At 55.4% G+C, this 22,492-nt stretch overlaps 1 protein-coding gene across 1 annotated transcript; it reads right to left on the bottom strand.

Annotated features, from left to right (window-relative positions):
- Positions 1-2,469: 2,469 nt before the first annotated feature.
- Positions 2,470-22,138, bottom strand: CD5 (CD5 molecule). Its single transcript, XM_039860294.1, has 11 exons — positions 22,009-22,138; positions 12,456-12,494; positions 9,968-10,270; positions 9,420-9,482; positions 8,818-9,150; positions 6,634-6,924; positions 5,840-5,965; positions 4,940-4,993; positions 3,892-4,014; positions 3,273-3,364; positions 2,470-2,844 (listed from the first exon to the last, which is right to left on the bottom strand). The coding sequence occupies exons 1-10, from the start codon at positions 22,058-22,060 to the stop codon at positions 3,276-3,278; spliced, it is 1,473 nt and encodes a 490-aa protein (XP_039716228.1). The 5' UTR covers positions 22,061-22,138; the 3' UTR covers positions 2,470-2,844; positions 3,273-3,275.
- Positions 22,139-22,492: the final 354 nt, after the last annotated feature.

Consider the following 22,492-nt stretch of genomic DNA (forward strand, 5'->3'; position numbering starts at 1 on the left):
TTGAACCCTCCCCCCGCACCCCCGCCATTTTAAACAAGGGGAGGAGATGGCAGGGCGGGGCGCGGTTCAGTGACCGGGGCGCACATCCTCGAGGGGTGGGGCGGGACTCGCACCTGGCTGTCTCACCTGGCCGCGGGGGCTACTCCGCCATGCCTCTGGGGTCCCAGAAGTCATCAGGCTTCGAAAGGCAACAGTCCTGAGAAAAGCTGGGAAAATCTGGGCCCGTGGTTGAGAGCCCCTGGGCTCTGGTCGAATGTTGACTGTCCTTTACCTGCTCCTCAACTCTGACCTGGCCTTGCAAGTGTCTGGGACTGAGGACGCAAGACTCCTGGGAGAACTAGAAGACAGCTTGGCTTTGTAGGAAGAGGTTGAAGACCCCACCCAGGGGCACAATCAAGTCACTTGCTTTGGGGCGGTTCCAGAGTGGTGCTGGCCGCACAGCGGGGCTGACGAGAGGAAGTGCCACTTTCTAAGTAGGCTTGGTTCAGAGCTGCTTTAGCCGCGCACTCAGTGCGTGGCACCCCTGCTGGGCTCTGCCCCCCCCTCTCCCGGGGCCTTCCTTAGATCTAGCCCAGACTGGCTCTTGGGCACTCCCTGCGGCTGCCTCCCCACCCAGCATTCACCACTGAAATCACCAAATCCCCTGGCATCCTCTGCCCGACCACAGTGGGCCTCTTCCTGCAGAGCGAGCTGCACGGGGGACGAACCTTTAGTGTCAAAAGCCCCAAAGGGATTCCTAGTGAAAAAAGACACTGCCGCGTGAGCCGGGCCGAGGCCATTTGAAATGTCCCTTCCACCGTAGGTTCCTTTAGTTCCATTCAGTGCTCCCTGATCCCAGCTGCACGACAACTTCGAAGCCACACTTGTTGCTAGGTAGTCAAAATGAGCCTGCCTTTTGGGCCCTCACTTTCCTTGACTCAACGTGAGAATGTCTGAGAATCAGGTCACACTCAGACCCTCGGAGGGTCAGGTGGGTAACGGTTTAGGGGAGTGAGCTGGGGTGGGGGACACAGGTGAGTCTTACCCTCTCTGGTTGAGGGGCGGGCGGCCCCTGCTCTGCTCTGCCACGTTGCCGTGAGGCAGGAATGTGGACCAAGAGGTGGCCCAGGTCACGTCACACATCCTTCAGGGCTGAGGAGTGCTCTCCGTGGCCTGGGTCCACCCGCCAAGCCTGGAACTTAGCAAAGCTGCCTCCGAGGCCGAGAGAGTTCCCACTCATTTGCTTAACCAGATCTTTCTGGAATGTGTCACCTGCCACCAGTGGTAAAACAATTTTCTAAAGAGACCTTTGTATCGATATGGCTTTTTTTTTTGTGGGAGGGTTGTTTTTAAAATAGACCATGGTTGTGCTGAGACCCGGGTGGTGGCCAAGCCAGAAACGAAAGCTTTCACGAAGAAAGACTCTGGAGGGGGACATCTGGTGCATCATGTCCTCTGCTTCTCCCTCAGAGTGGCCTCTCGGCTCCCTTCTGGGGACCCCCCGGGAAGGTAACTGGCTGTCCCTATTTCTGGGTTCCCAGCATGGTCAGGGGCTCGGCCACTGAACTCTCGTGGAAAATTGAGTCCTGAGCAGTGCGAGGATAGGGGCCCGTTGGAAGAATGCCTTAGAATCGGCTTGCGCACTCAGACCCTCCGAGAGTTAGTGCATTGGGAGTTGGTGGAGGAAGGGTTCTGACCAGGCTCTTCTGGTATGTCAGTGCCCCCAGCTCCTTGATTCTGAGAGCGTCCCCCCACCCCCAGTATCCTTCCAGTAACCCCTTGGGCTCTCCCACAGTGGCTTCTGTGGCTGAGATGATCAAGGTCTGTTCCCAGTGGATACAGCGACCAGTCATGTGGAGAAAGACCCCAGACCCAAGGTGTGTTATGCTGCTTCACCTGCAGGGAACCATCTGATGCCCAGGGGCTTAACGAGGCTAAGCACAGCCTCTCCCTTCACCAGACCCTTCCATCCCATTTAGACATGCTCTCGTCCCTTGCAGTCACAGAAACCCAGTCACTGCAGGATTTGGTGTGTATCTGGGCTCTCCAACTGGTACAGGAGACTATTTCAGTTGAGAGAGTTATTTAACCCTCAAGAACGTTCAGCCGCCCCTTCCTCTGACTCTCCAGTTAGAAGGTTAACTGTGATGAGCTGAAAACCCTTTAGCTTTGAACTTCTAGCTGGAGTGGAGGGGAGGGGAGGGGCCTCTGGTCAGGCAGCCACTGAAGCCTGGGCGCCCACATGACGTCCTTGCTGTGGCTGTGACGTGCTAAGTTGTCTTTGAGTCAGGTGTGCAGCCCTTGTGGTCCTGCAGTGGGCGTCCCTTCCCTTGGGCATCCCCAGAGTGACCCAGTGGGTGGACCCTGGATTGAGGAGACTGGGAACTCTAGTTTTCAGGAAGTAGAAAAAGCATTATTTACAAAAAAAAAACCACACTAAAAATACCTAGAGAACTCAGCCCCACCTTCCCCCCCTCCCCCAATCTGAGGGTCCGAATCTGAGGAGAGAGCCAAGTCCTCCTGGGAGCTGCTTCCTACAGACAGGAGAGGAGGCTGCCGGGGCCAGGCCCCCACGTGTCTCTGCTTGGGGGAGTGGCACTTGCTTGTAGGCTTTGCCCTTTCACGGCTCCCATACTTGGAGGGGCCAGCCGAGCTGTTTTGGGGGTCTTCACTGGGCCAGGCTCCCAGGGGGGATGTCAGAGCTGGCCTGCAACTGTAAGGCAGTAGGCCATGTTTGAAAGGCCCCTTTGCCTCCATCTGTGTTCTGGCTGGGGCGGAAATCGGGATGTTCTTCCCAGGTGGTGAATGCAGCGTGTTCTCAGCATCAACAGTCTGGCTCTCCACGTTCGTTCCTGGTTCCCGGTTCTGTGGGGCGAGGAGGACAGGTCAGGGGAAGAAACCTCACACCCTGGAGGTGGTTTCAGGAGCGGGGTGGGGGGGGCTGACAGGCCCCAAGCCCCTGGCTCAGTGTCAGGGACAGCGGCTGCCCCTCTGGTCAGGGGCTTCTCCTTCCTGCTGGCGACTCTGTAGGGGTATAAGTCCATAAGGAAACTTTTGGGTGACCTTCTGAGGTGGAGTTTAAGAGCTGGTGGTAAGGTCAGTGATCTCTCTGCTTTAATTACCAAATCAGCTCTCATCTGCTTAACCACTGGTGTTTATTCTTCGCCTTTGCACGAGTTAGGGGCTTGGAGTTCCCCGTTAGTGGAGGGGCGGGCAGGAGGTGAGACACCAAGTGGCCGGCGCTCATCCCCAGGGCTGTGTGGGAACCCCAAGGTGCCAGGGGCCGGGCTCACCTTCTACAGCCTCTGAGCCCCGTGCAGATCGTAGTCACTGTCCGAGGAGTTGTCAGGCTGGGCGGAGACACGGTGCAGGGCCCCTTCCAGAGCTGCAGAGGGAAAGGAGGCCATTTGCAGCGGGCTCATCCCACCGGGCTGCACACAGAGAGCCCCTCAGAGCCGAGAGCCCAGCTGGGACTGCAGATAAAAGGGGCTTTACGAGCTGGGGGCTTGACAGCCCCAAATCTGTTTTGATCAGATCAGCCGAGTGATCACTAATGATGCCGAATGCCAGCCTGCCCGGGGCTTCATTGTTAGTGCCAGTCAGGGAGCACTCAATACAGGGCTCCTGCGGGCCACCGGATGGCTCTGTTCTGCCTCATTTACCAGGCAGGCCACAAGCCCCTGTAGAGGAACGGGCCTGTTAGGTCACAGCAGTGCCGGGGTTAATGGCCCGCCAGCGCCCGCCTTCCCTCCAGGTGAGCGGCCCATTAAGGCTGTATCCCTTCTACACCCTGCCGTGACCGTGACCCGCTGTCCCTCAGGCAGTTCAATTCCACTTCTCCAAGGGACCTCCCTTCTCTCTCTGGGCGATCACGTGACCTGCGCCCCAGCAGGAGCAGCCCCTGGTGCTTACCTGGATACGTGGAGACGCGGGAGTTCCTGGGAGGCTGACTGTACTCGTTCTCTACGTGTGAGACTGTGGGGTTCTCAGCCTGGGACCGGCGGACGGTCTCCGTGTGGTTGCGGTGGAAAGACACTGCACAGATAGATCCAGGAGAGGGTGTCATTAGACCTGCTGCTTGCTGCTGTGACTCCTTCTGCTCTGTCCCAGAGGGGACCCAGAACTTCGATTTCCTGGTCCCATTGTGTGATGAGGGGGGAGGTAGGGGGACAAGGGAACCCACGGCTCCTTCAACACGTCCCTCTTTTCCTTTCTTCTTGGACAGGTTCATGCTAGCAGGGGTCAGACTTAGAGCAGCTTTGGGTTGGCCAGCAAGCTGATTGGTGGGTGGGCCTTTAGTCGGTCAGTCAGTCAGTCATCAAGCATTTATGAAGCAAGGGGTTGGTAGAGATAAGGTAGATATACTCTCTGCCCTCCCAGAACGGAGCGCTTTTATTTATTAAAAAAAAAAGACAAGACTTGACAACACAGAGCCTTCTTAAAGGATTTGACCCTTGACTTGTAAAGGAGGGAAGAATGGGAGTCGGGGGAGGGGGTGCTCTGGTTCCATCCATGAGGGTGGCCCTGGCTGTGGCTAGGGCCAGGAGAGAGGACGAAGCCTGGGGGTGGGGTTAGGCGGGCTGCATCGAAATGTGTTCAAACTGGCCTTTTAAGTTATTTCATGACAAGGGCATTCCGTGATAAAACTAGCTTGGCCAGCCCTTCTTAACGTGTCCCTCTCTTTGGGGATGAACAAAGCAAAAATGCCCAACAGGGTTCTAATAAGTCCTGAAACAAGGAACCATGTCTAGTTTTGCTTAACTCATGGATTTCCAAGTTGATTTGGTCACGGAGTCCTCCTTTGTGAGCATCACCTGTTAACACCTGTTGGCAGTTACACCTTAGATGAACATGGCGGAGCTCAGAGGCCTCAAGCAGCCACTGCCTCCATGACCTCCTTCCTGAGCCTGGTGCACACTGGCTGGGGCCGAGGGGGGACCCTGATTCCGGGGACACTTACTGTTCTGGTTCATTCCAGTCGGCCCAATCCACTGGCGCTGCTTCTTCTGGCGAACTGGGTGACAGACAGGAAAGGTGCATCAGGGTGGGGGCGGGTGGAGGAGAGGAGTGGGGGGTCGTAGGAGTGTAGGAGGAGGCGGCAGGTGCTGCCGAAGGTCAAGGGGGAGGGGCACTGCTGGATTCTGCCCTCTGAAGTCTTTGGGGGGCCTCAGTTTTCTGACTTGCCTGAGAGGGAGCTGGACTTATCTAGTGCTAACGGAGCCAGCGTGGGAAAGAGGCTGGTTCTCCAGAAGTGACTGTTTAGGACCAGAATTAAGACCTGCGAAGGCGCTGGGGACCCAGCCAATATTGCCCACCTCTGGGCTTTCTCTTTTCAGCCCCTGTCATCTCACTTCCTTGTCTCTGAATAATTTTCTCCTCAGTTCTGCAAGACGAGAATAGCAACTTGCTGTAGTCACTAGGTGAGTAATCGCCCATTCGGTAGGTGAGGACACAAGCTCAGAGAGGAAGTGGCTCAATCGACATCATGTGCAGCTCGTAAATGTTGGAGCCAGGCCTGGGACACGTGTCCTCTGAGGTCAGAGGCCATGCTCATGACCCTCTGAGCCTGTCACCCTCTAAAGAATGACCACATCTTCCCTTAGGCCTCCAGGGGGTCTCAGCTGGGCCCCAGGAGTGGGCGAATCAGGGAGGCTGTGATGTTTCTGATTTTCTCTTTCTGTTACTTTGGGCAGAAAAAGGCCAGTGGGCAGGAGACAGGCGGGGCCGGGTGGTGAAATAGGGCTGCCCTTGGCCCGAGCTCGCTGGTGGCGAGACCCCTTCTCCATGGGGCTGAGTGCGTCCCGTCCTAACTCCCCACACGGGGGCTTGAAGGGAAGGTGGTTGGGTCCCCTGTACCTACATTTCTTCACCAGCTTCCTGTAAGCGAGAGGACCGCACATGACCAGCAGCACAGCAAGAAGCACGAGGCCCAGGATGATGCTCATCACGGTGCTTGCGCCCGGGCCCGCCGGGTTTGGATCCTGGCCTGGGGGGAGGCAGAGGGGTCAGGTCAGTCCCACCCCATGGGTATCAAAACCATCCAGTCGAAGGGAAGCTGCGGGCCGGTGTCCCCGGGGATTCACTGGCGTGTGTGGAAGACAATTATCTGTCTGGCTGTTTCTCTACCCATCTCTAGAATTCTCTGCTACACATCCATTTATCTACCATTTATCATCTAGCAATTGACCATTCAGTTATCACTTGCCACTCGTATAATCAACTATTTAACTTTCTACCATTTTCCAGTTATAAGTGATCACCTTGCCATCATATATGACAATATCTGATCCTGTACCAACAGCCGGCCCTCCATCCCTCCATTTCTCTCTTTAATGAGCTCTTCAGGTACCATCAGTATAGCAAATATGTAGCGTCTATCCCTTGCTTTTCTATGTTCCATCCTGATAGAGAAGATGACAGAATGGAGTTCTGTCATTCGTTAGCACCTAACAATTACGGCCGCTTCCTTGAATGGCTCCCGCCCACAGCTGGCCCCCTCTCCTCTCATTTGCCATCTCTCCAAACTTTTCTGGGGTTCTGGGGCTCTGCGTCTAGCTCCAAGGGCCTCTTCTTCGGAAACGTGCTCACCGACGGGGTCTTAGAAAGAAAATCCAGGACTGCCCTCCGCCCACCATAGGGCTGTGGCCAACTTACATGTGACAGACACCCTCTTGCAGTAGGCTTTTTTCTCCTGAAGGTGGTGGCACTGGGACAGCTTCTCCTGGGGACAGTAGAGCCCCCGGGAGGTCTTCTCGCTTTCCAGCACCCGGTAGGAGTGGAGGTCGCCACACTGCTGCTCCTGGCACACCTCCTCCCAACGCGCTGTGTTCTTGGTGATGGGGCCGTCGCACAGGGCTTCCCACCGCTTGCCGTGGCGCACCTCCACGGAGCCTGTACACACACCGCTGCCCCCGACCAGGCGGCTCTGCACCTTGGGCTGGAAATCTGGGGACAGAAAGCAGTGGGAGGTGAGGTGACAGGCTCGGAAGGAACTCCCTCGGCAAGGTGAGGACCCTGACGGGGGCCAGCTCGCAGGGGTCTAGGCACCGCGTGAGACAGCCTTCCTTTCTGTCTTTCCTTCCCTCTGGCGTCCTCCCTGGCACTTCCCCCATCTCTGGGCAACTGCCGGCAGCTGTCCTGCTCCTCACAGCATGGGCGCTTTTCAGCGATGAAGCTGGCAGGGTGGCGATGCCTGTCGGCGGCCACGAGCAGGGAGGGCCCCGCCCAGGTGGAGCAGTGGAAAAGAGGCTCCGTTTCTCTCTTGGAAACATTCTCTCATTCTCCCGCTGCTCCTTGGGAGGTGTGAGGGCTTCTCAGAAAGGGAAACTGAGGCCTGGGGATGGGAAATACCTCTGCGCCGAGTCCCACATATCACAGGTGGGACAGAAGCCAGGAATCTTGCTGTCCAAGCCCGGTGCCCCGAGGGCCAGGCTTCCATCAAAGGGGCCTGGTCCAACAGAGACCAGACATTCCTGTGTGTCAGCGTGGAGCCTGGGGTCCATCGCTGAGGCTCGCTCACGCTCGGTATAGAGGGAGCTGTGATCTCACCAGCTTTGGCCAGTTTCCATAGCAACATCCACCTTCAAAACCCTAGTAAGTCTTCTGTTTGGAACAAATGTCAACGGCCAGCCCCTGGGGTATGATTTGCTCTGTAGCCTGCAGGAGGGCTTTTAGACAGAGGGCCTGCCCTTCTCCCCTCATCAGGCCAAGAGGCCGTTGGGGGCTGCTTCCGCCTGGAGGGAGCAGAGTGGACTGATTCACACCAGGTGTCCAGCGGGCGTGGGCTGCAGGGTCCAGAGCTCCGCTTCCTGGCTTCCTGCACACCCATCGCTGAAATGCAGAACCTGATTCAGCAGGTCGGGGGTGAGGCCTGAGAGTCAGCCTTTCTAACCAGCCCCCGATGACATCTCCGGGACGACACTTTGAGTAGCTGGGGCTTAGGCAACAGGCTCTGGAGTGACCCTGCTTGAGTGGCAATCTCGGCTTGTGCTCTATGATATTGGGCAAGAAATTTAACCTCTCAGAGCCTCAGCTTCCTCACCTGTCAAGTGGGGATAACAGTAGCACTCACCTCCGAAGGCTGCTGTGAACATGAAAACGCCCTGGAATGGTCCTCGGCGTGACGTATGACGTATTAAAGTCTGGACTCCCCAGAACCCTTCTGCTGATAGGAGGCCCCTGTCCCCCTGAGGCAGGCTATGGTTTCTTTCCCCTGGGATTCTCTATTGATCCTGGTTTGGGGGCTCACAGACCAGCCTCATAAGCCTCCTTCCCTCAACCACACCAGCATCACCAGTCTCTTCAAGTTGCCTGCCTGTGGCTGGGGAGCCTCTGCAGGGGGCCCTCGGGGGACCTGCTCTGGTCTCTCTCTGCCTGCTATGCCCCGGAGACCTCCCATCACTGCAACCACAGCTGTCTCTGGGATTTACGAACTCCCCTCCTGCAAGGCTTGTCACTCCCCAGTGCTCTATCCTGCTCTGGTCTTTGGCACAAGCCACAACCCCCACCTAGAAGAAGCCTTCTCTCCTTTGCTCCACCAAACCCATGAGACCTTGCCTCCTCCTGGAAGGTCCCGCTGACCCCACCTCCCCGTGTGGCGGCCGAGCCAGAGGTGCATTCGTGCTTGTTTGAGTTGCTTTGCAGAGATTCCCAAGGCACCCGGTATGAGTGTGGTCTCCCCACCCCGGACCTGCCTCCCGCTTAGAGGCTAGCTGTCCGCCTCTGCCTCTCTCGTGTTCTGCATAGTGCCTCACGGGTGTGCTACATGCAGGGGTTAGGGGGAACATGTGGCGACTGACCGCTGCGGGCAGCCGTGGGTCTTGGCCGGGTCTCGCTCACCAGAACAGACGAGGGCGAGGACTTGGCCCCACTCCCAGGGCTGGGCTTTTCGGAAGCACTGCTCCAGGGAGGCGCAGCTTGCATTCTGGATCTTCCATCGAACTGGCAAGGGCTCGCTCTCCCCCGGCCCTTGTGTCCCCACTGCCTCGGCCTCCGGCAGGTGCTTCAGAAAGGAGCCGCACTGGAGGGCCGCACAGACGAGGTCCCCCAGGTTCTGGGTTCTGTCTTGGTCCTCGTAGATGATGGTACCACCCAGACTGCCACTGTAGAACTCCACCACGCCGGCGCACCGCAGGCCCCTGGGCCCTGGCACCAGCTGCAGCCTGGGGGGAGCTGGGGGAAGAGAGGGGATAGGAGCGTGGGTCTGTATGCTGACAGCCCGGAGGGGTACCCGCCTCGCTCCTGGGTCTTTGGCTTCAACACCAGGACCAATGAATGACTAGCCGATGGCCCTGGGAAGTGGTGAGGTCCCAAATATTTCACGGATGTCTTTCTCCTGAAACCGTCCATGTTTACCTGAAATTCAACCATACCTGGGCATCCTGTGGTTTTTAATTGCTAATCCGACACCCTACCCCCAGGGGGCCTCAGCATCCTCTTACCTGTGGGCTCTGGGGTGGTTGTGGGCGGTGGGCTTGTGGGAGGAGGAGTCGTCTTCCGTGGCTCTGCAATGGGACACTCTGATGAGGAAGAGGCAAGGGCCCCCGGGAGGAGAGGGGGTGGGGAGAAGGGAAGGAAGGAGAGGGCTGGGGCGACTGGCAGTGTTGAGAAGGACCTGGAACTCATGACGTAAGTACCACTTAACCCACGAAGCCCACTTGACCGACACTTTGTCTCTAAGCCTCTTGTGAGGTGGGCGGTACCAACCCATTTTACAGAGGGGAAAATGGAGGTTAAGAGGAGACAGTGAAGTCAGCGGTTAGCAGAACCAGGTCCTCGAACTTTTTATCCTTCTGTGCAAGTGCCAACACCCGCCCCCCCCAGTCTTCCCCTTCCAAGTCCCCACCAGTGTATGTTTTGGGAGGATGTAGTTGTAAATCAGGGATCCCCATCCACCTGCCTGATCAGGCCCCGAATCACAGGCCCTGGGCAGCTTCCTCGGGGCTGACGCCTGAGCTGAAGGAACCCGTGTGACGAGCTAGTTACCCACCTAAGCAGATCAGGCCCAGAGGTTCCCTCTGGTTTGCCTTGCTGGAGTTGCAGTTGAAGGACCCCAGTGGTCCATCGCAGATGATATGGTTCTGGGGACTGTTGAAGTTAGGGAAGTGGCCGAGGTTCAAGGCTTCCCCACAGTTCAGCTTCTGGCAGAACTTGGAGGCCTGCTTGAGGTCCTTCCAGCGGTCTGAGCTCAGGCCCCAGCTCCGGCTGTCAACTGTGTGCCACGTGTCTCTGAAATGGACCTCCAGCTGGCCCTGGCACATTGAGTTGGAGCCGCTTAGTCTCACCAGGGACCCTAGGGATCAAAGAGGTAGCCGTGGGGGGTCATGCAGGGAAGGACCCTCCATGAGAGCCCTTCACTGACCACCCCCCACCTCTGTCTGAGCCCCCAACACCCAGCCAGGCACCCTTCCGCCCCACAGGTTGCCTGCCTTGACCTTGCTCCTGTGAGCTCCTCCTTTGGGACACTGCAGAGACTTTTTGGAAGGGCTCAGGCTGGGGCTGCTCCTGACCCAGGCGGCCCCCCGAAAGCTGGGCAGGTAGGATGGGGCTCAGACCTCAGCAGAGAGGAACTCGGAGCAGTGGGCAAGGGGGCGTCGGCATGCACTGTGCAGCAGAGTTGCCCCAGTCCTGGAAATTCTGTCTCAACAGATCCCAGATGGGGCCTGGCACCTGTTTCTTTTCCTCTCTTTAATTGAAAATCAATTTTATTGAGGTACAATTTACATACAGTGGAAATGCACCCATTTAAGGGTAATTGTTCAATGGAATTTGACAAGTGTGTACACGATTGTAATCACCACCACACTCCAGACATAGAATATTTCCATCATCCGGAAAGTTCCCTGAATCCAGCCTCGGGCAGCCACTGGTCTGCTTTCTGTCACTAAATATTAGTTTTGCCTGTTCTAAAATGTCATTTAAGCGGAATCATTGGGCATTTTTGTTCGTTCTTGGGTTGTTTAGTCTGGCTCCGTGGCTGAGGTTTCTTCTGTTGCCGCAGGAATCGGCAGTTTATTCCTTTGGGTTGCTGAATAATGTTTCATTGTGTAGATGTGCTGCGGTTTATCCATTCGCCACGTGGGCTGTTTGCAGATTTTGGCTGCTCTGAACATTCATGTACCGATTGTTTTTGTGTGGGCACCTGTCCCTGTTTCTCTTGAGAGAGTAGAAGTGGAATTCCTGGGTCATAGGTAAGGACACAAACTTGTGTGATTTCCTAAAGCTCCACGAAGGAAAAAATAAGAATGTATGTTTGTATTTGCATAAAGACATTCTGGATGGATATGCAAGAAATGAATAAATGTGGTCATTCTCCGGGGTGTTAGGGGGAGGGAAGGACGGGACAGGTAAGAGACAGAGATGGAAATGAGATCGTATATACGTTTCGTCTCTGAGCCAGGAAGCTGTGTTACTTATTCAAGAAAAGTATTTTTAAATGCGAAAAGGTTTTCTAAGTGATTCTGAGGTAGAGGTTTTCCCTGGTCAAGAGTTGCTGGTCAGGCTGCCTTTTTCTTCCCACAAATGAGGGCCCAGCACACAGGGCTAGGGCTGGCCAAGGTCCCTTGGCTAGTTAGAGGCCAAGGAGGCTCGTCCCCATACTTGACATCGGCAGAAGGTTTGTGGCTTTCCCTCCAGCAAGCTGACTCACTGAATCCTCACCAGGGAAGAGGTTTTCTCCCCATTTTACAGGTGGGAGAAATTGGGGCTCAGGTTCTAAGCAAGTTTCTAGAGCTCAGATGCCATTGCAGGGCTCCAGGGCCCAGTGCAGGGCCTTCCGAAGGCCCCCTCTGCTTGCAAGGTGACTTCATGAGACTCTCCAGCCATATTTGTCCCCAAATATATTCAGCATGATGTTTTTTCAGGAAATGTGAAAAAGAGAGCTCTGTGGTGAAATGAGTCTGGGAACTGCCGAGTTAAATGTTTAACAGGTTTCTTTGCTACAGGACTTCTCAGAGCCTTTACTAGGCTAGTGTTACACTGTCATTCTCCAGTGAGTGATGGGGTGCTACCCATCCTTTGTCCAACGTGTTCCGTGGAACCCCGTTTGGGAAACAGTAGCCTCTGGGATTAAAGCCCAACTTCAAAGGCAGGATATTCAACACACTTTACGATCTGCTGCAGTCTCTCTGCAGCCTCGGCAGCAAACATCTTCGACCAGGGAGCCTCTGGCAGGACCAGGTAAGAAGCAGGACTTCGCGAGGTGCATTTACGGGCCAGTATGTTTTCTGTGCATGGCGAATGGGTCATAATAACACCTATCGTGAGAACTGGCATTTGCAGGCAGGTACCTGCACCTGGGCTTCTTAAACGTCGTGTGTGTTCGCGTGCACATGCGTGTGGTGGGGTTCTCTCTCTTTCTGGTGTGGGGTTCACTCTGGTGGAGCTGCCAGTTTCTTAATTGGCAGGACCCCCTACAACCCGATGAACTCATAGCTCTGCTCCCCACCCTCCCTCACCTCTGCCCCAGACCTCCTTACCTGAGTCCAACCAGTTAAGCCATCCGAGGCAGGAAGTGACTGTGGAAAGGAGAGAGCAGGGTCAGAAAGTGAAGTGTCCCTCCCGCTTTCTCCACCCGCAGGCTGAGCAATGGCCTTTTCTGCCTGCCGCCATGATTGTGGGGTTCAGAAGCAGAGGTGTTCGTACTATGGAACCCCTAGGTGGGTCATAAAATCAGTTTAGAGGGTTGCAACCATCAGGTTTTTTTTCTTGTTTTAGAATTTTACTTTCTAAATGTACATGCAGTAAAATAGATTTTCCTTTAGTGCATAATTCTATGAATGTTAACACATATGTAGACCTGTGTAATCATCACAGTCAGGCATGCAACGGTTCCATCACCCCCCAGATTTCCTCCTGCTGTCCCTTTGTGGTAATATGCAGTATTGAAAGCATCGATTAAAAAAATATATATAGTGATGCAACCATCGACCTTTTAAAAAGTGAAATGGACCGGAATAGAGGTGATCAGAATGCGCCAGGCCTTTTGAGGCTAAAGACCACTTTTCGTGCATTAGGTTGCAGAGTAAAAACGTCCTGTGTGTCGCTTTCAATCAAGAAAGTTTGAACTCCATAGTTCTAGAGAGCCATAAAACGAGCCGGCAAGGGACTCCAAGATGACGTCGCTACTTTTTAGTATTCCCAAGACAGAACGAGAACGACAGCAATTTATCCAGAGAAGGAAATCGAAGCTCAAAGAGACTTCTATTCAGAGAGACTTCAAAGGCAGTGAAGCCAGTTGGCAAAAGAGCCAAGACCACAGTCCCAGTGGAGAGGACTGGAGGGGACTGGCCTTGCTCTGGCCCAGCTCCTGCCTGGGCCCAGCCAGTAGGAATGAGGGTCATGTGGGACGTTCCGCCTCCTCCCAGCCCCGTCGTAAGAAGAGGGGGGTCTCTCAACAGAGCAGCCTGTGGCTAGCTCATCTGTGGTTGGGGTGGAGGTTTGATCTAGGTGGGGATGGGGTGGGCTGGCAAGCCTGTGTGTCCTCAGAAGCCACCCTCTGTGTTCACCGCACGGCTTTGTCAGTCACAGATGACTGCCATCTGTCTGACTCCTGGACTGACTTATCAACTGGGAGCTGGGGACAGCGCTGGGTCAGGGCGACCACGTTATGAAGTAAATGGCTGTGTTTAAGCTGCTTTTGAGAAATTGTTGCGGAGCGTTAAATAATACGTATGTTTTTAAAAGTCTGCTCTTGCCTGAGGCTTCTGAACCAGCAGTCGAATTTTAAGGGGGCTTGAGGCGCTTAGTTCTCCTGAGCCTTCATTTCTTCATCCACAGCATGAGGATAAAAATAGAACAAACTTTATGGTGATGCTGTGAGTTGGAGCTGAAATAATAAATGTAAAAGGCTTAACATGGGCGGCCCTCGTTCGGAGCCCAGAGCTGGTGTTACCGGTCGTGGTGGCGGCCAGGCCTGGGGCAGGTGTGGGCAGGACGGAGGCCTGCCGGGAGCTTCCCCCGTGGGAGGAATCCCCGTCCTGGGTGCTTGGAAAGCCAGGTCATAGGGTTCATACTTCCCTTTCCCACTCGGGAACCTCGTATTCCCAAAGTCACCTCGGTCAACATCCATCATTAACAGAAACTACCAATGATCAGGCACCTTCCGTGTGCTCAGCACTTGGGTGGCCCCTGACAGATGGCATTGCTCACCTCCCACAGCTCCACGGTGTGCACTGAGTATGTTCACAGAATAGATGTTGGGAGAGGACAGGTGTCGCGTCCAGGGTGACGCTGCCAGCAACCGGCTAGGCCTGGCTTCGAACCGTAGGCCTGCCCCCTAAACCCGTGCTTTCTACTTTCTGCCACCGCTCGTACCTCCAAAGTGCTGAGTCTGGGGATGTAGAGATGAACACGACCTAGGCCCTGACCCAAAGGTGCTTGGGCCTCCAGACCCTGATGGCCCTAGGGGTAAGGACTGGGCTTGACCCTCCTGGCAGATGTCACACAGAAGAGCCCAGGACCTGCTCAGAGAGCACACTTGAGAAAGACTGACCAAGCTGGAGAATTGAGGAAAATTCTAAAAAAAAAAAGTGCTCTGTTGAGGAAAGGCATCTATGTGTTCTAGGGCTTTGCCTCCCTCTGGGTGCCTGTCTGTCCTCAGCAGAGCAGTGCTTCCTGTCTTGTTCCTCCATCACCAGCACCAGCACCAGCACCAGCACCAGCACCATCATCAACACCCTCATAGTTCGCACAAGGCATTTTTACACATTAACTCTCAAGCCTCGCCACAGCCCTCTGGAACAGGTACTGTTGTTCTGATCCCCATTTTATAGATGAGGAAACTGAGAGAGATTAAGCAACCAGCCCAAGCAGCTGGTGAGCGCTGGGGTCAGGCCAGTTGGCACAGCATTTGCGCTTTTTGGCGGGTGGGCCAAGCCGCCTCCCTTTCTTTCAGAGGGATGGCTGTGGCCGCCTGCCGTGTTCCACCAAGTCTCACATATTCTTGCTGTGCAAACCTGATGAAAGCCGTGATTCTGTTCAGTCAGTGAAACATGCCATTTCCACAAACTTGCTGTGTGACCTTGGCAAGTTGCTCAATCTCTCTGGGCTCAGTTTCTTTGTCTGTAAAATGAGGAGGTTAGAGTCCGCGATGCCTCGTCTTTGTCCTGGTTTTAACATCTATGGCCTAGAATCTTTTGTTCCTGAGGTATCTCAGTGGTGGCAGGGTGGGCAGAGGCAGATGATGAGACAGATGTGTGCCTGACCTGCAGGCATCCACGGTGCTTACTCTGTCTGTGCGGGGAGAGGTTCAGGTTTTGATTGCCCACAGCTTATTTCCATTCTTTTAGCTGCTTCGCTCAGAGATCAGACCAATATCATCCTTCCCCTGAACCTGGCAGACTGTGCTGGGGTCTCTCTGACCCCCTCCTAACTATAACCTACCCTTCTGGCCCCTGCCTGCAGCCCGAGGCCTGAGGCTCTGTTGCAGACAGAAGCCTGGAGACCTGGTGACCACGAGGGACATGAGGCACAGAAGCATCATGACATTTCCTAACCTGCCATCCTCAACGACATGCCAGCAGCTGGGGCTGGGAATGAGAATTCTCTGAAGGCCTCTTCCTCCCCCCGCCAACCGCCCCTGGAAGCCCTGTGGTTTAGGGCTTAGATCGGCCACGTCCAGGCAAAGCTCAGGACCAGAGAGGGTTAGAAGGCCACGTGACCGGCTCTCCCTGAGCCCCTCTGTGTCATTTCTGCATTTGCAGAGATTTAATCAGTTTGACCCTGCCTGCGCCATGAGGTCTCTGTGAGGAGTTGGATGAACTCCTGAAAGCAGCTCCGAGGCATTTATAGGCTCATTCCACCCCCCGTCCTCTTACCCTCCAGCATTCCAGATGATTCTCACTTTAACTATCTCTACCATGACCCAGCAGGCCTCATTAGGCCATGGATGAGTTTTATTTACTCTGTGCAGTGTTTAACATTTGGGGGCTCAATTTTTTTTTTAAGGATTTTTTTGGCTTTGTTTTGTTTTGCTTTCTAAAAAAAAAAAATCCCAAGATCCAGATGTTTTTGAAAAATAGGTCGTTCTGGCTATACTGAGCCATGTCACCGCCAGCCCCAGGCAGTGGCCTGTCCCTTTTGATTTGCCAGCGCCCCTGAGGCAGCCTCCCGTCACCCTGCCCTGGGTCTGGAGAGCCCCAGCTTCAAACGTAGGATGGTTTCTGCAGTGACACATGAGTTTTCACACTAGGCGGGTTTCTGCAGTGACACATGAGTTTTCACACTAGGCGGGATGCGTCAAGATTACAAATAGCCTCCTTAGTCATTCAGGTCAGGATTTGCACAGAATGTTTGCCAGAAATTTACAAATTTGGGGTGGGGGTTGAAATCGCAGAGGAACATTTGCAAGCTTGTATGATCAGTACCACTGTACAGTACTCAGCGGAGCCAGGATTTGTAAAGCCCGGGCTGGCCCACCTCTGACATAGGCCCTGCCTGGGTCCGCGGGCACCTGCCCTGGCAGCCCCTCTACACAAGGACATAGAGGCCAGGACATGGCCCGCTGTGGGTCTGCCCGGCACCCAGATCCCGGTGCAGGGAGGGAGGGGACATTACTGATGATTGCAACAGCAACAGGGAACACTGACTGAACTCTTAGCCCATGCAGATCCCAGGGCGGGCGAGGGGTGGTCACGGAAGACCTTGTGTCAATCCCGACAGCCTCGTCCGACGGGGGCTGCCATCTCTATACCCCAGAGAAGGAAAGCGATGGACTGATTTTGTGTGGGTTGAAGTCAGATGGTCTGTTTTTCCATAAACAACGATCCCCCTAGTAGTCCATGAACTTCTCATCGATTTACAGCAAATTCCGTATGTCTGACCGCCTTTGGGGGCATGCTGGGTTCTCCTTCCTCTCGTCTCTGGAGGATGGGCTGCCTCAGAAGGTCAGGAACCCCTATTTCCAGAACTGACACTCGTCAGGGAGCCCTGTCCAACCTGTGTCTGTATCAGGGCGTCAGAGAGACAGAGATCACAAGGGCCTAAATTCTGTTTCTCAGCCAGAGCCCGCAGATGAGGAGGCTGGTTTATGATTAGGGGCCTTTTTTATGGCAGAACACAGCAGAGAACCTCACTGGGCTCATACCAGGACAGCCTGGGGGCTGGAGCCCCAGGAAGGATAGCAGACTGGGCCTCTAATCTCTGTCGCCCGGGGCATGCTCCCATGAGCGGATAGCAAGCAGATCGAGGCAGAATGGCCTTCTCGGTTTAGCTTGTCATTGTGCTCTCTCCCTGGTGACCTGTTGTATCTAATTGAATTTGCCTGTGTTTCATGCCACATATGTGTCTCCATTGTCACAGTGACAAGCCTGCTTTTTTGCTCAGAGCTTCACATATCCCAAAGCTCTGTCACATACAGGGGCTCATTCTTTCTACCCACGGCCCTGTGTAGAAGGGATCATGTTTCCTCCCAATTTCGGATTAGGAATCCGAGGTTCAGAGAGGCTGAGTGACTTGCCCAAGGTCGCACAGCTCGCTGGTGGTAGAGTCAGAGCAGAAACCCCATCCCTATCACTTGACAGGGCCCCGTGGGAGACAACCATTGGGGGATCCCAGAGCCTGCTCACCCTGCGGTACAGATAGGGGAAGCTGAGGCTGAGGAGAGGGCAGGCTCACTGTGGAAGCCTCTGTGGGGAGTCTGTGGTGGCGCATAGGACCCTTGTCATAGCTATGCAAACTGCCACCCGTTTTCTATCTTGTTCCTACCACGTCTTCCCAAGCCCCCAGGGAGAAGGGAGTGTTGAGGTTCCTACAAAAGCCATGAGAGTCCAGTCCCTTAAGGGTGCTCAGTGATGACGATGGTGGTAATGGTGATAATCGTAGTGACAGGGTAAGTGACACAGGGCCACGATCCCCTATTTGCAATTGAAAATCCAAATCAAAAGTCTTCCTAACGGGCATCTGTAGTCCTTAGGGGTCCCTCTGAGCGTGTAAATTCACGCTTCACTGCAGAAGTGGGAATGGGTTTCATGAGGGGGTGTTGCCGGAGACCTCGCCGGCCGTTACGAGCACACGGCCCATGCACAATTTACCCTCTTCGATCTGAAAAGTTCTGAATTTTCTGGAACTCATCCGGCCTGGGGTTCAAGATAGGGGCCCGTGGCCCTGGAGAGGGGAGAATGATCATTTCTCTCCAGGACACTCGGCATGCTTTCTCCTCCGCTCAGGTCAGCGGCCAAGAGGCCCAGGCCTCAGTCCTCAGGGAGGCCCCGCAGCCCCTTCCCACCAGCCCGCATGCTGATGGCTGCTCTGGCAATCCTCCCCAGCCCGCACGTGGCACGCTCACTCCCTCCCTACCAGTATTTGCTCACACATCATCTTCTCCTGAGGCCCACTGTACCCTCCCAGGTACAGCACGCCCCCCAGTGCCCCCAACCCCCCAACCCACACCACTCATGACTCTGAGCACCCCTACAATCACTGGCCCACTTGGTCTCTCGTCTCTCTACCCATCGCACCCAGACTACTATATCAGTCACCAGGGCCGGGGGGTTTATTGTTCACTGCAGTGTCCCCAGCACTTAGAACGGTGCCTGGCACATCGTGGCTGCTCAATAAATACTTGCTGTCTGAATGAACGAATGAATGAATTAGATTTAGTGACTGCAGTTATCCTTTGAGGCGGGCACAGCGGTTACCGCATGTTATAGATGAGACAGCTGAGACTCGGAGAGGTGTTCTTGTCATTCGTGAGTGGCCAGGTCGACATTGGACCCAGATCTGTGCTGCTGTAATCCCCACAGGCCTTCACGCATGTGCGTACGACATTCATGCACCCACGACACACACGGCACGAAGCGCACTGCATACGCACTTGCTCACACACCCGCATGCATGTATCCACGCGCACACACGGTGGGTGTTCAGTCAGTTTTGCCAGGTGGAGGCGAAGGTCTCCCCTGGTTGCTGGGGGAAAATCCTTCTGAACTGCCGGAGCAGAGTAATTAGAAGGGCCAATGCCAGCCCCTCAGCCCTCTGGTCCCTCCATTCATCGCTGGGGCTGCTGGGGGCCTGATCCTTTGTGCCCAGAGCTAGCAAGGGCCTCATTCTCTACAGCCTGGGAGGGTGGGCTGGGTGGCCGGCTCGCAGCTGGAGCCCTTACGCCCCTCCTCTATTGAGGACGCCCAGCTCCCCAGTGAACTTGGTCACTTATCGCAACCACTGCTGTTTCCTTGGTTGCACTCATCACAATATTTGTAAATATTTCTGGTGCTCGTTTACTTCAGCCCTCTGCGGGTCTCCTCTGTTAGCCTGGTACATGGTACCGGATCCATGACAGGAGGGACTCAGCTCTTATTCACTGCTGTATCCCCAGCGCTTTGCACAGAGCTGGACACATAGTAGATGCTCGATGAATATTTGTTGATGAATAAATGAATAAAGGAATAGTCTGTGCAAAACTGTTGGGGAACAGCACGATTGCTGGCTAGGCCAGTGTCTGGCAAAGTCCTGCCTCACCTAGTTTCTCGCTGACTCTGATTGTAATAATAATAATAATAATTATTATTATTATTATTATACCACCAAGTCCTCATGGAGGCAAAGGGTCTCTGCTATTATTATTACTAATGCTTGATCACTTACTTTACTATATGCCGACGTTCTTATTAAAGCTCTACATGTATTGATTCATTTAATCCTTATAAATCCCTGTGAGGCAGGCCCTATTATTACTATTTACATTTTGCAAAGGAGAAAACTAAAGCTTATAGATCGTTCCAAGGTCACCCAGCTGGCAAGCGGCAGGCCAGAATTCAGACTGCAGAGTCCATGGCTTTCTTAGGCCCCAGAGCTGGCTTCTGGGGTCCCAGCGACTGGGCCTGACCCAGTGTTGCAGGGGTCAAGGCCACCTTCCCGCCCACCCCCAGCAGGTGAGCCTCAAGCAGAGGGGAGCGACCGTGAGAAGCCATGGTCACTGCCATCCCAGGGACGACGTGGGCATCTTTTGCCCCAAAGGTCCCCAAAGTCACGAGCACAGCCCCACAGGCCAGCCAGGATGCCGCAGCATCCCTAGTGCTGTGGAGGCGAGGCATCTCTCCTTGGAATGGCTCGAAGGGTGTCTGGGGTGTTTGCCCGCAGCCTGAGCCCTGGCCCCTGGCATCACCCGGCCCTTGGTGGCCGCATACTTGCTGGCAGCCGTCGTGTCCTGCGGCCATTTTCCTATTCTTGAGAGTGACTATGGTGGGGCTTTGCTCTTAGCTGAGGGTACAGAGGGGCCTCCCCGAGAGCAGGAGTGCTAGGCTGGGGTTGGCTCTGCTGTCCACTAGCTGCTGCTCCCTGAGTGGGCCGGTCGGCTTTCCCAGACCTCAGTTTTCCCCGCCGTAAAGGTATCATGGAGCTTACCGAAGAAAATGGCTTTAAAGGCGTTTTGTAAACTGTGACCCACCGAGCAATGGGAATGTTTATTACCCACCAGCACACACACACACACGCACACATATGCACATGCACACGCACACACTGAGAACCATGTGCTCCTGTGGTTCCAGATGGTTCCTGTCATATTTGGGGTGAAGGTGCTGCCCCGAAGTCATCCTGACTCTGGGCTCTGTTGGGCCAGAGGATCTGCGTGGTCCTGCTAGCGCCCAGGTGGGAGGCCCAGGAGCAGGACCCATGGCCCCGCACCCAGCTGGGAGCTTGGCCAGCCCTGCTGCCCAGTGTGGTCAGAGGCCACAGGAGGGGAAAGTGGGGGTTAAGGGCGTGGTGCTGACTCCCCAGGGCCCAGGAGGCCACGGCAGCTCCTCAGGAGAGTCCTGGGAGGCAGTTAGGGGCCCATCTCTAGGCCTCTGTCCTGGGGACACAAGGCATTTTTGTACCTCTTGCAGTTCCGTGTAAGAGCAGCCATGTGAACATGTGTGCACATGTGCCATTGTCACATGCACAGGGGACAGTAAGCCTACATTTGCAGGTATGTCTGGCCCATGAAAACACACATACACACCTCTCATGCATGCACACACAAACGTACGCACTTGCTTGCACACACATTCACACTTATACCTGCACAGCGGCTTCTCTAGGAGGGACCGAGGGTCCCTGCTCAGGCAGGCAATCTCCCCTGAGATACCTTTCTGTCCTACCTGAGAAGCTGCGAGCTCCCTCCTGTTCCCACCCATTTCCATCCTCTCTCCCCTGCCTCACCTTCCAAACCCTTGAGAAGCGGTCGGCTCTCACCCAGGTCACCCCCCTGCATTTTATAAGTGGGGAGATGGAGGCCTGGAGAGGCTCGAGGACATAGCCGAGGTCACGCTTGGACTGATTTGGGACCCAGGGCTCGGGCCAAAGTACACACTGCCGTCTCTCCTCGCCCTCCCCCCGGGGGACCCACGAACCTCTCCACGGGCCAGTGTCAGTGACCGCCCCAGCAGCAGGGCTCTGCTCCTGAGCTAGCGCCCCAAGTCCTTGGGAATGAAGGACTGCCAGCTTCCCCCACGTCCCCCAGCAAACTGGAAGCTCCAGGCCGTTTCCGTGGGGGGCCCTGGGGACGTGCCTGGAGTGAGAGCAGACCCAGGGTGTGCTCCCAGCCGGCCAGGCGGGCTATCAGGAACTAAGGCGTGCATCTTGTCTTTGACATCTGCTTAGCTGCGTTCTCAGAGACGGTCCCCACCCTGCCTCAGCCACTCTGCCCAGAGCATCATCAGAACTGTCCAGGAGACGGCGATTTTCCCGTCCCCAGAGGCATCCAAGGAAAGGCTGGACAATCACGGGGCAGGGGGGATGCTGCAGAGGGAAGCCCTCTTCTCATGGGGGCTGGACGACTTGGTTTCTAGGCTGAGAGTCTGATTTAGCATGGATTTCATCTGAAATGGTACAGTAAGGCCACCAACAGGGCAAGAGAGAAGCAGAGTTGGGGCATTGGGGGTGGGACAAGCAGAGCTGAGAGCCGAGCTGGGGCTGGGAGCGCAGACAGGGATCCTAGTAGCCCCAACCTTCCATGATGCTCCAGAGAGGTGACATACAAGCCCCAGAGCCAGACCAAGGGAAGAACTGGCATTTCCTCCTTGCACCCCGAGCCCTTTTAGGGGTACTCACCCAGCACCCCCAGCAGGTACAGGGCAGCCAGCAGTGGTTGCTGAGACGCCATGGGCACGGCCTCCTTCTGTCTCAGCCTCGGCAAGCTCAGCACCCGTGGGTGAGGCTGTCTGGCCCTGTGTCTCCCTCTCTCGGGAGGCGGGGGGGTGGGGAGGGGGCGGGGCAGGCAGGCTTAGGCAGGGGTGGAACCGGGGAGCAGGCAGTGTGGGGCCTGCGTCACTCGTGTTTGAAGTTGAACTGTCAACTTCCTCCTGGTAAAACCACTTGTCCCAGTTCGAATGGCGGGCCTGGCTTCTGCCAGCTTCCTGCCCGAGGTGCCCAGGACTAGGGTGGCGTCCTGACCATGCCATCCTGGGCCAGGACCCCGCTGAGAGCAGGCCTGCAGAGATCGAGAGGCCTGGGGACGAGTTCCTGAGGCAGAGGTCCCACCCAGATGGTGCCGAGCTGTGCCGGTGGTGGGGGGTGGGGGTGAGAGGCGGGAAGA

This window comes from Pteropus medius, unplaced genomic scaffold (assembly GCF_902729225.1).
Source record: "Pteropus medius unplaced genomic scaffold, Ma_sr-lr_union100, whole genome shotgun sequence".
Taxonomy (NCBI): Eukaryota; Metazoa; Chordata; class Mammalia; order Chiroptera; family Pteropodidae; genus Pteropus; species Pteropus medius.

What these genes read in the sequence shown, in the direction of transcription:
- CD5 (XM_039860294.1), bottom strand. Translation starts at nt 22,060, where the DNA reads ATGGCGTCTCAGCAACCACTGCTGGCTGCCCTGTACCTGCTGGGGGTG. An exon ending in GTACCTGCTGGGGGTGCTGG is followed by an intron (nt 12,495 to 22,008) that starts GTGAGTACCCCT and finishes TCCTTTCCACAG; the next exon opens with TCACTTCCTGCCTCGGATGG. An exon ending in CCTCGCCCTCGTCTGTTCTG is followed by an intron (nt 6,925 to 8,817) that starts GTGAGCGAGACC and finishes TTCTGTCCCCAG; the next exon opens with ATTTCCAGCCCAAGGTGCAG.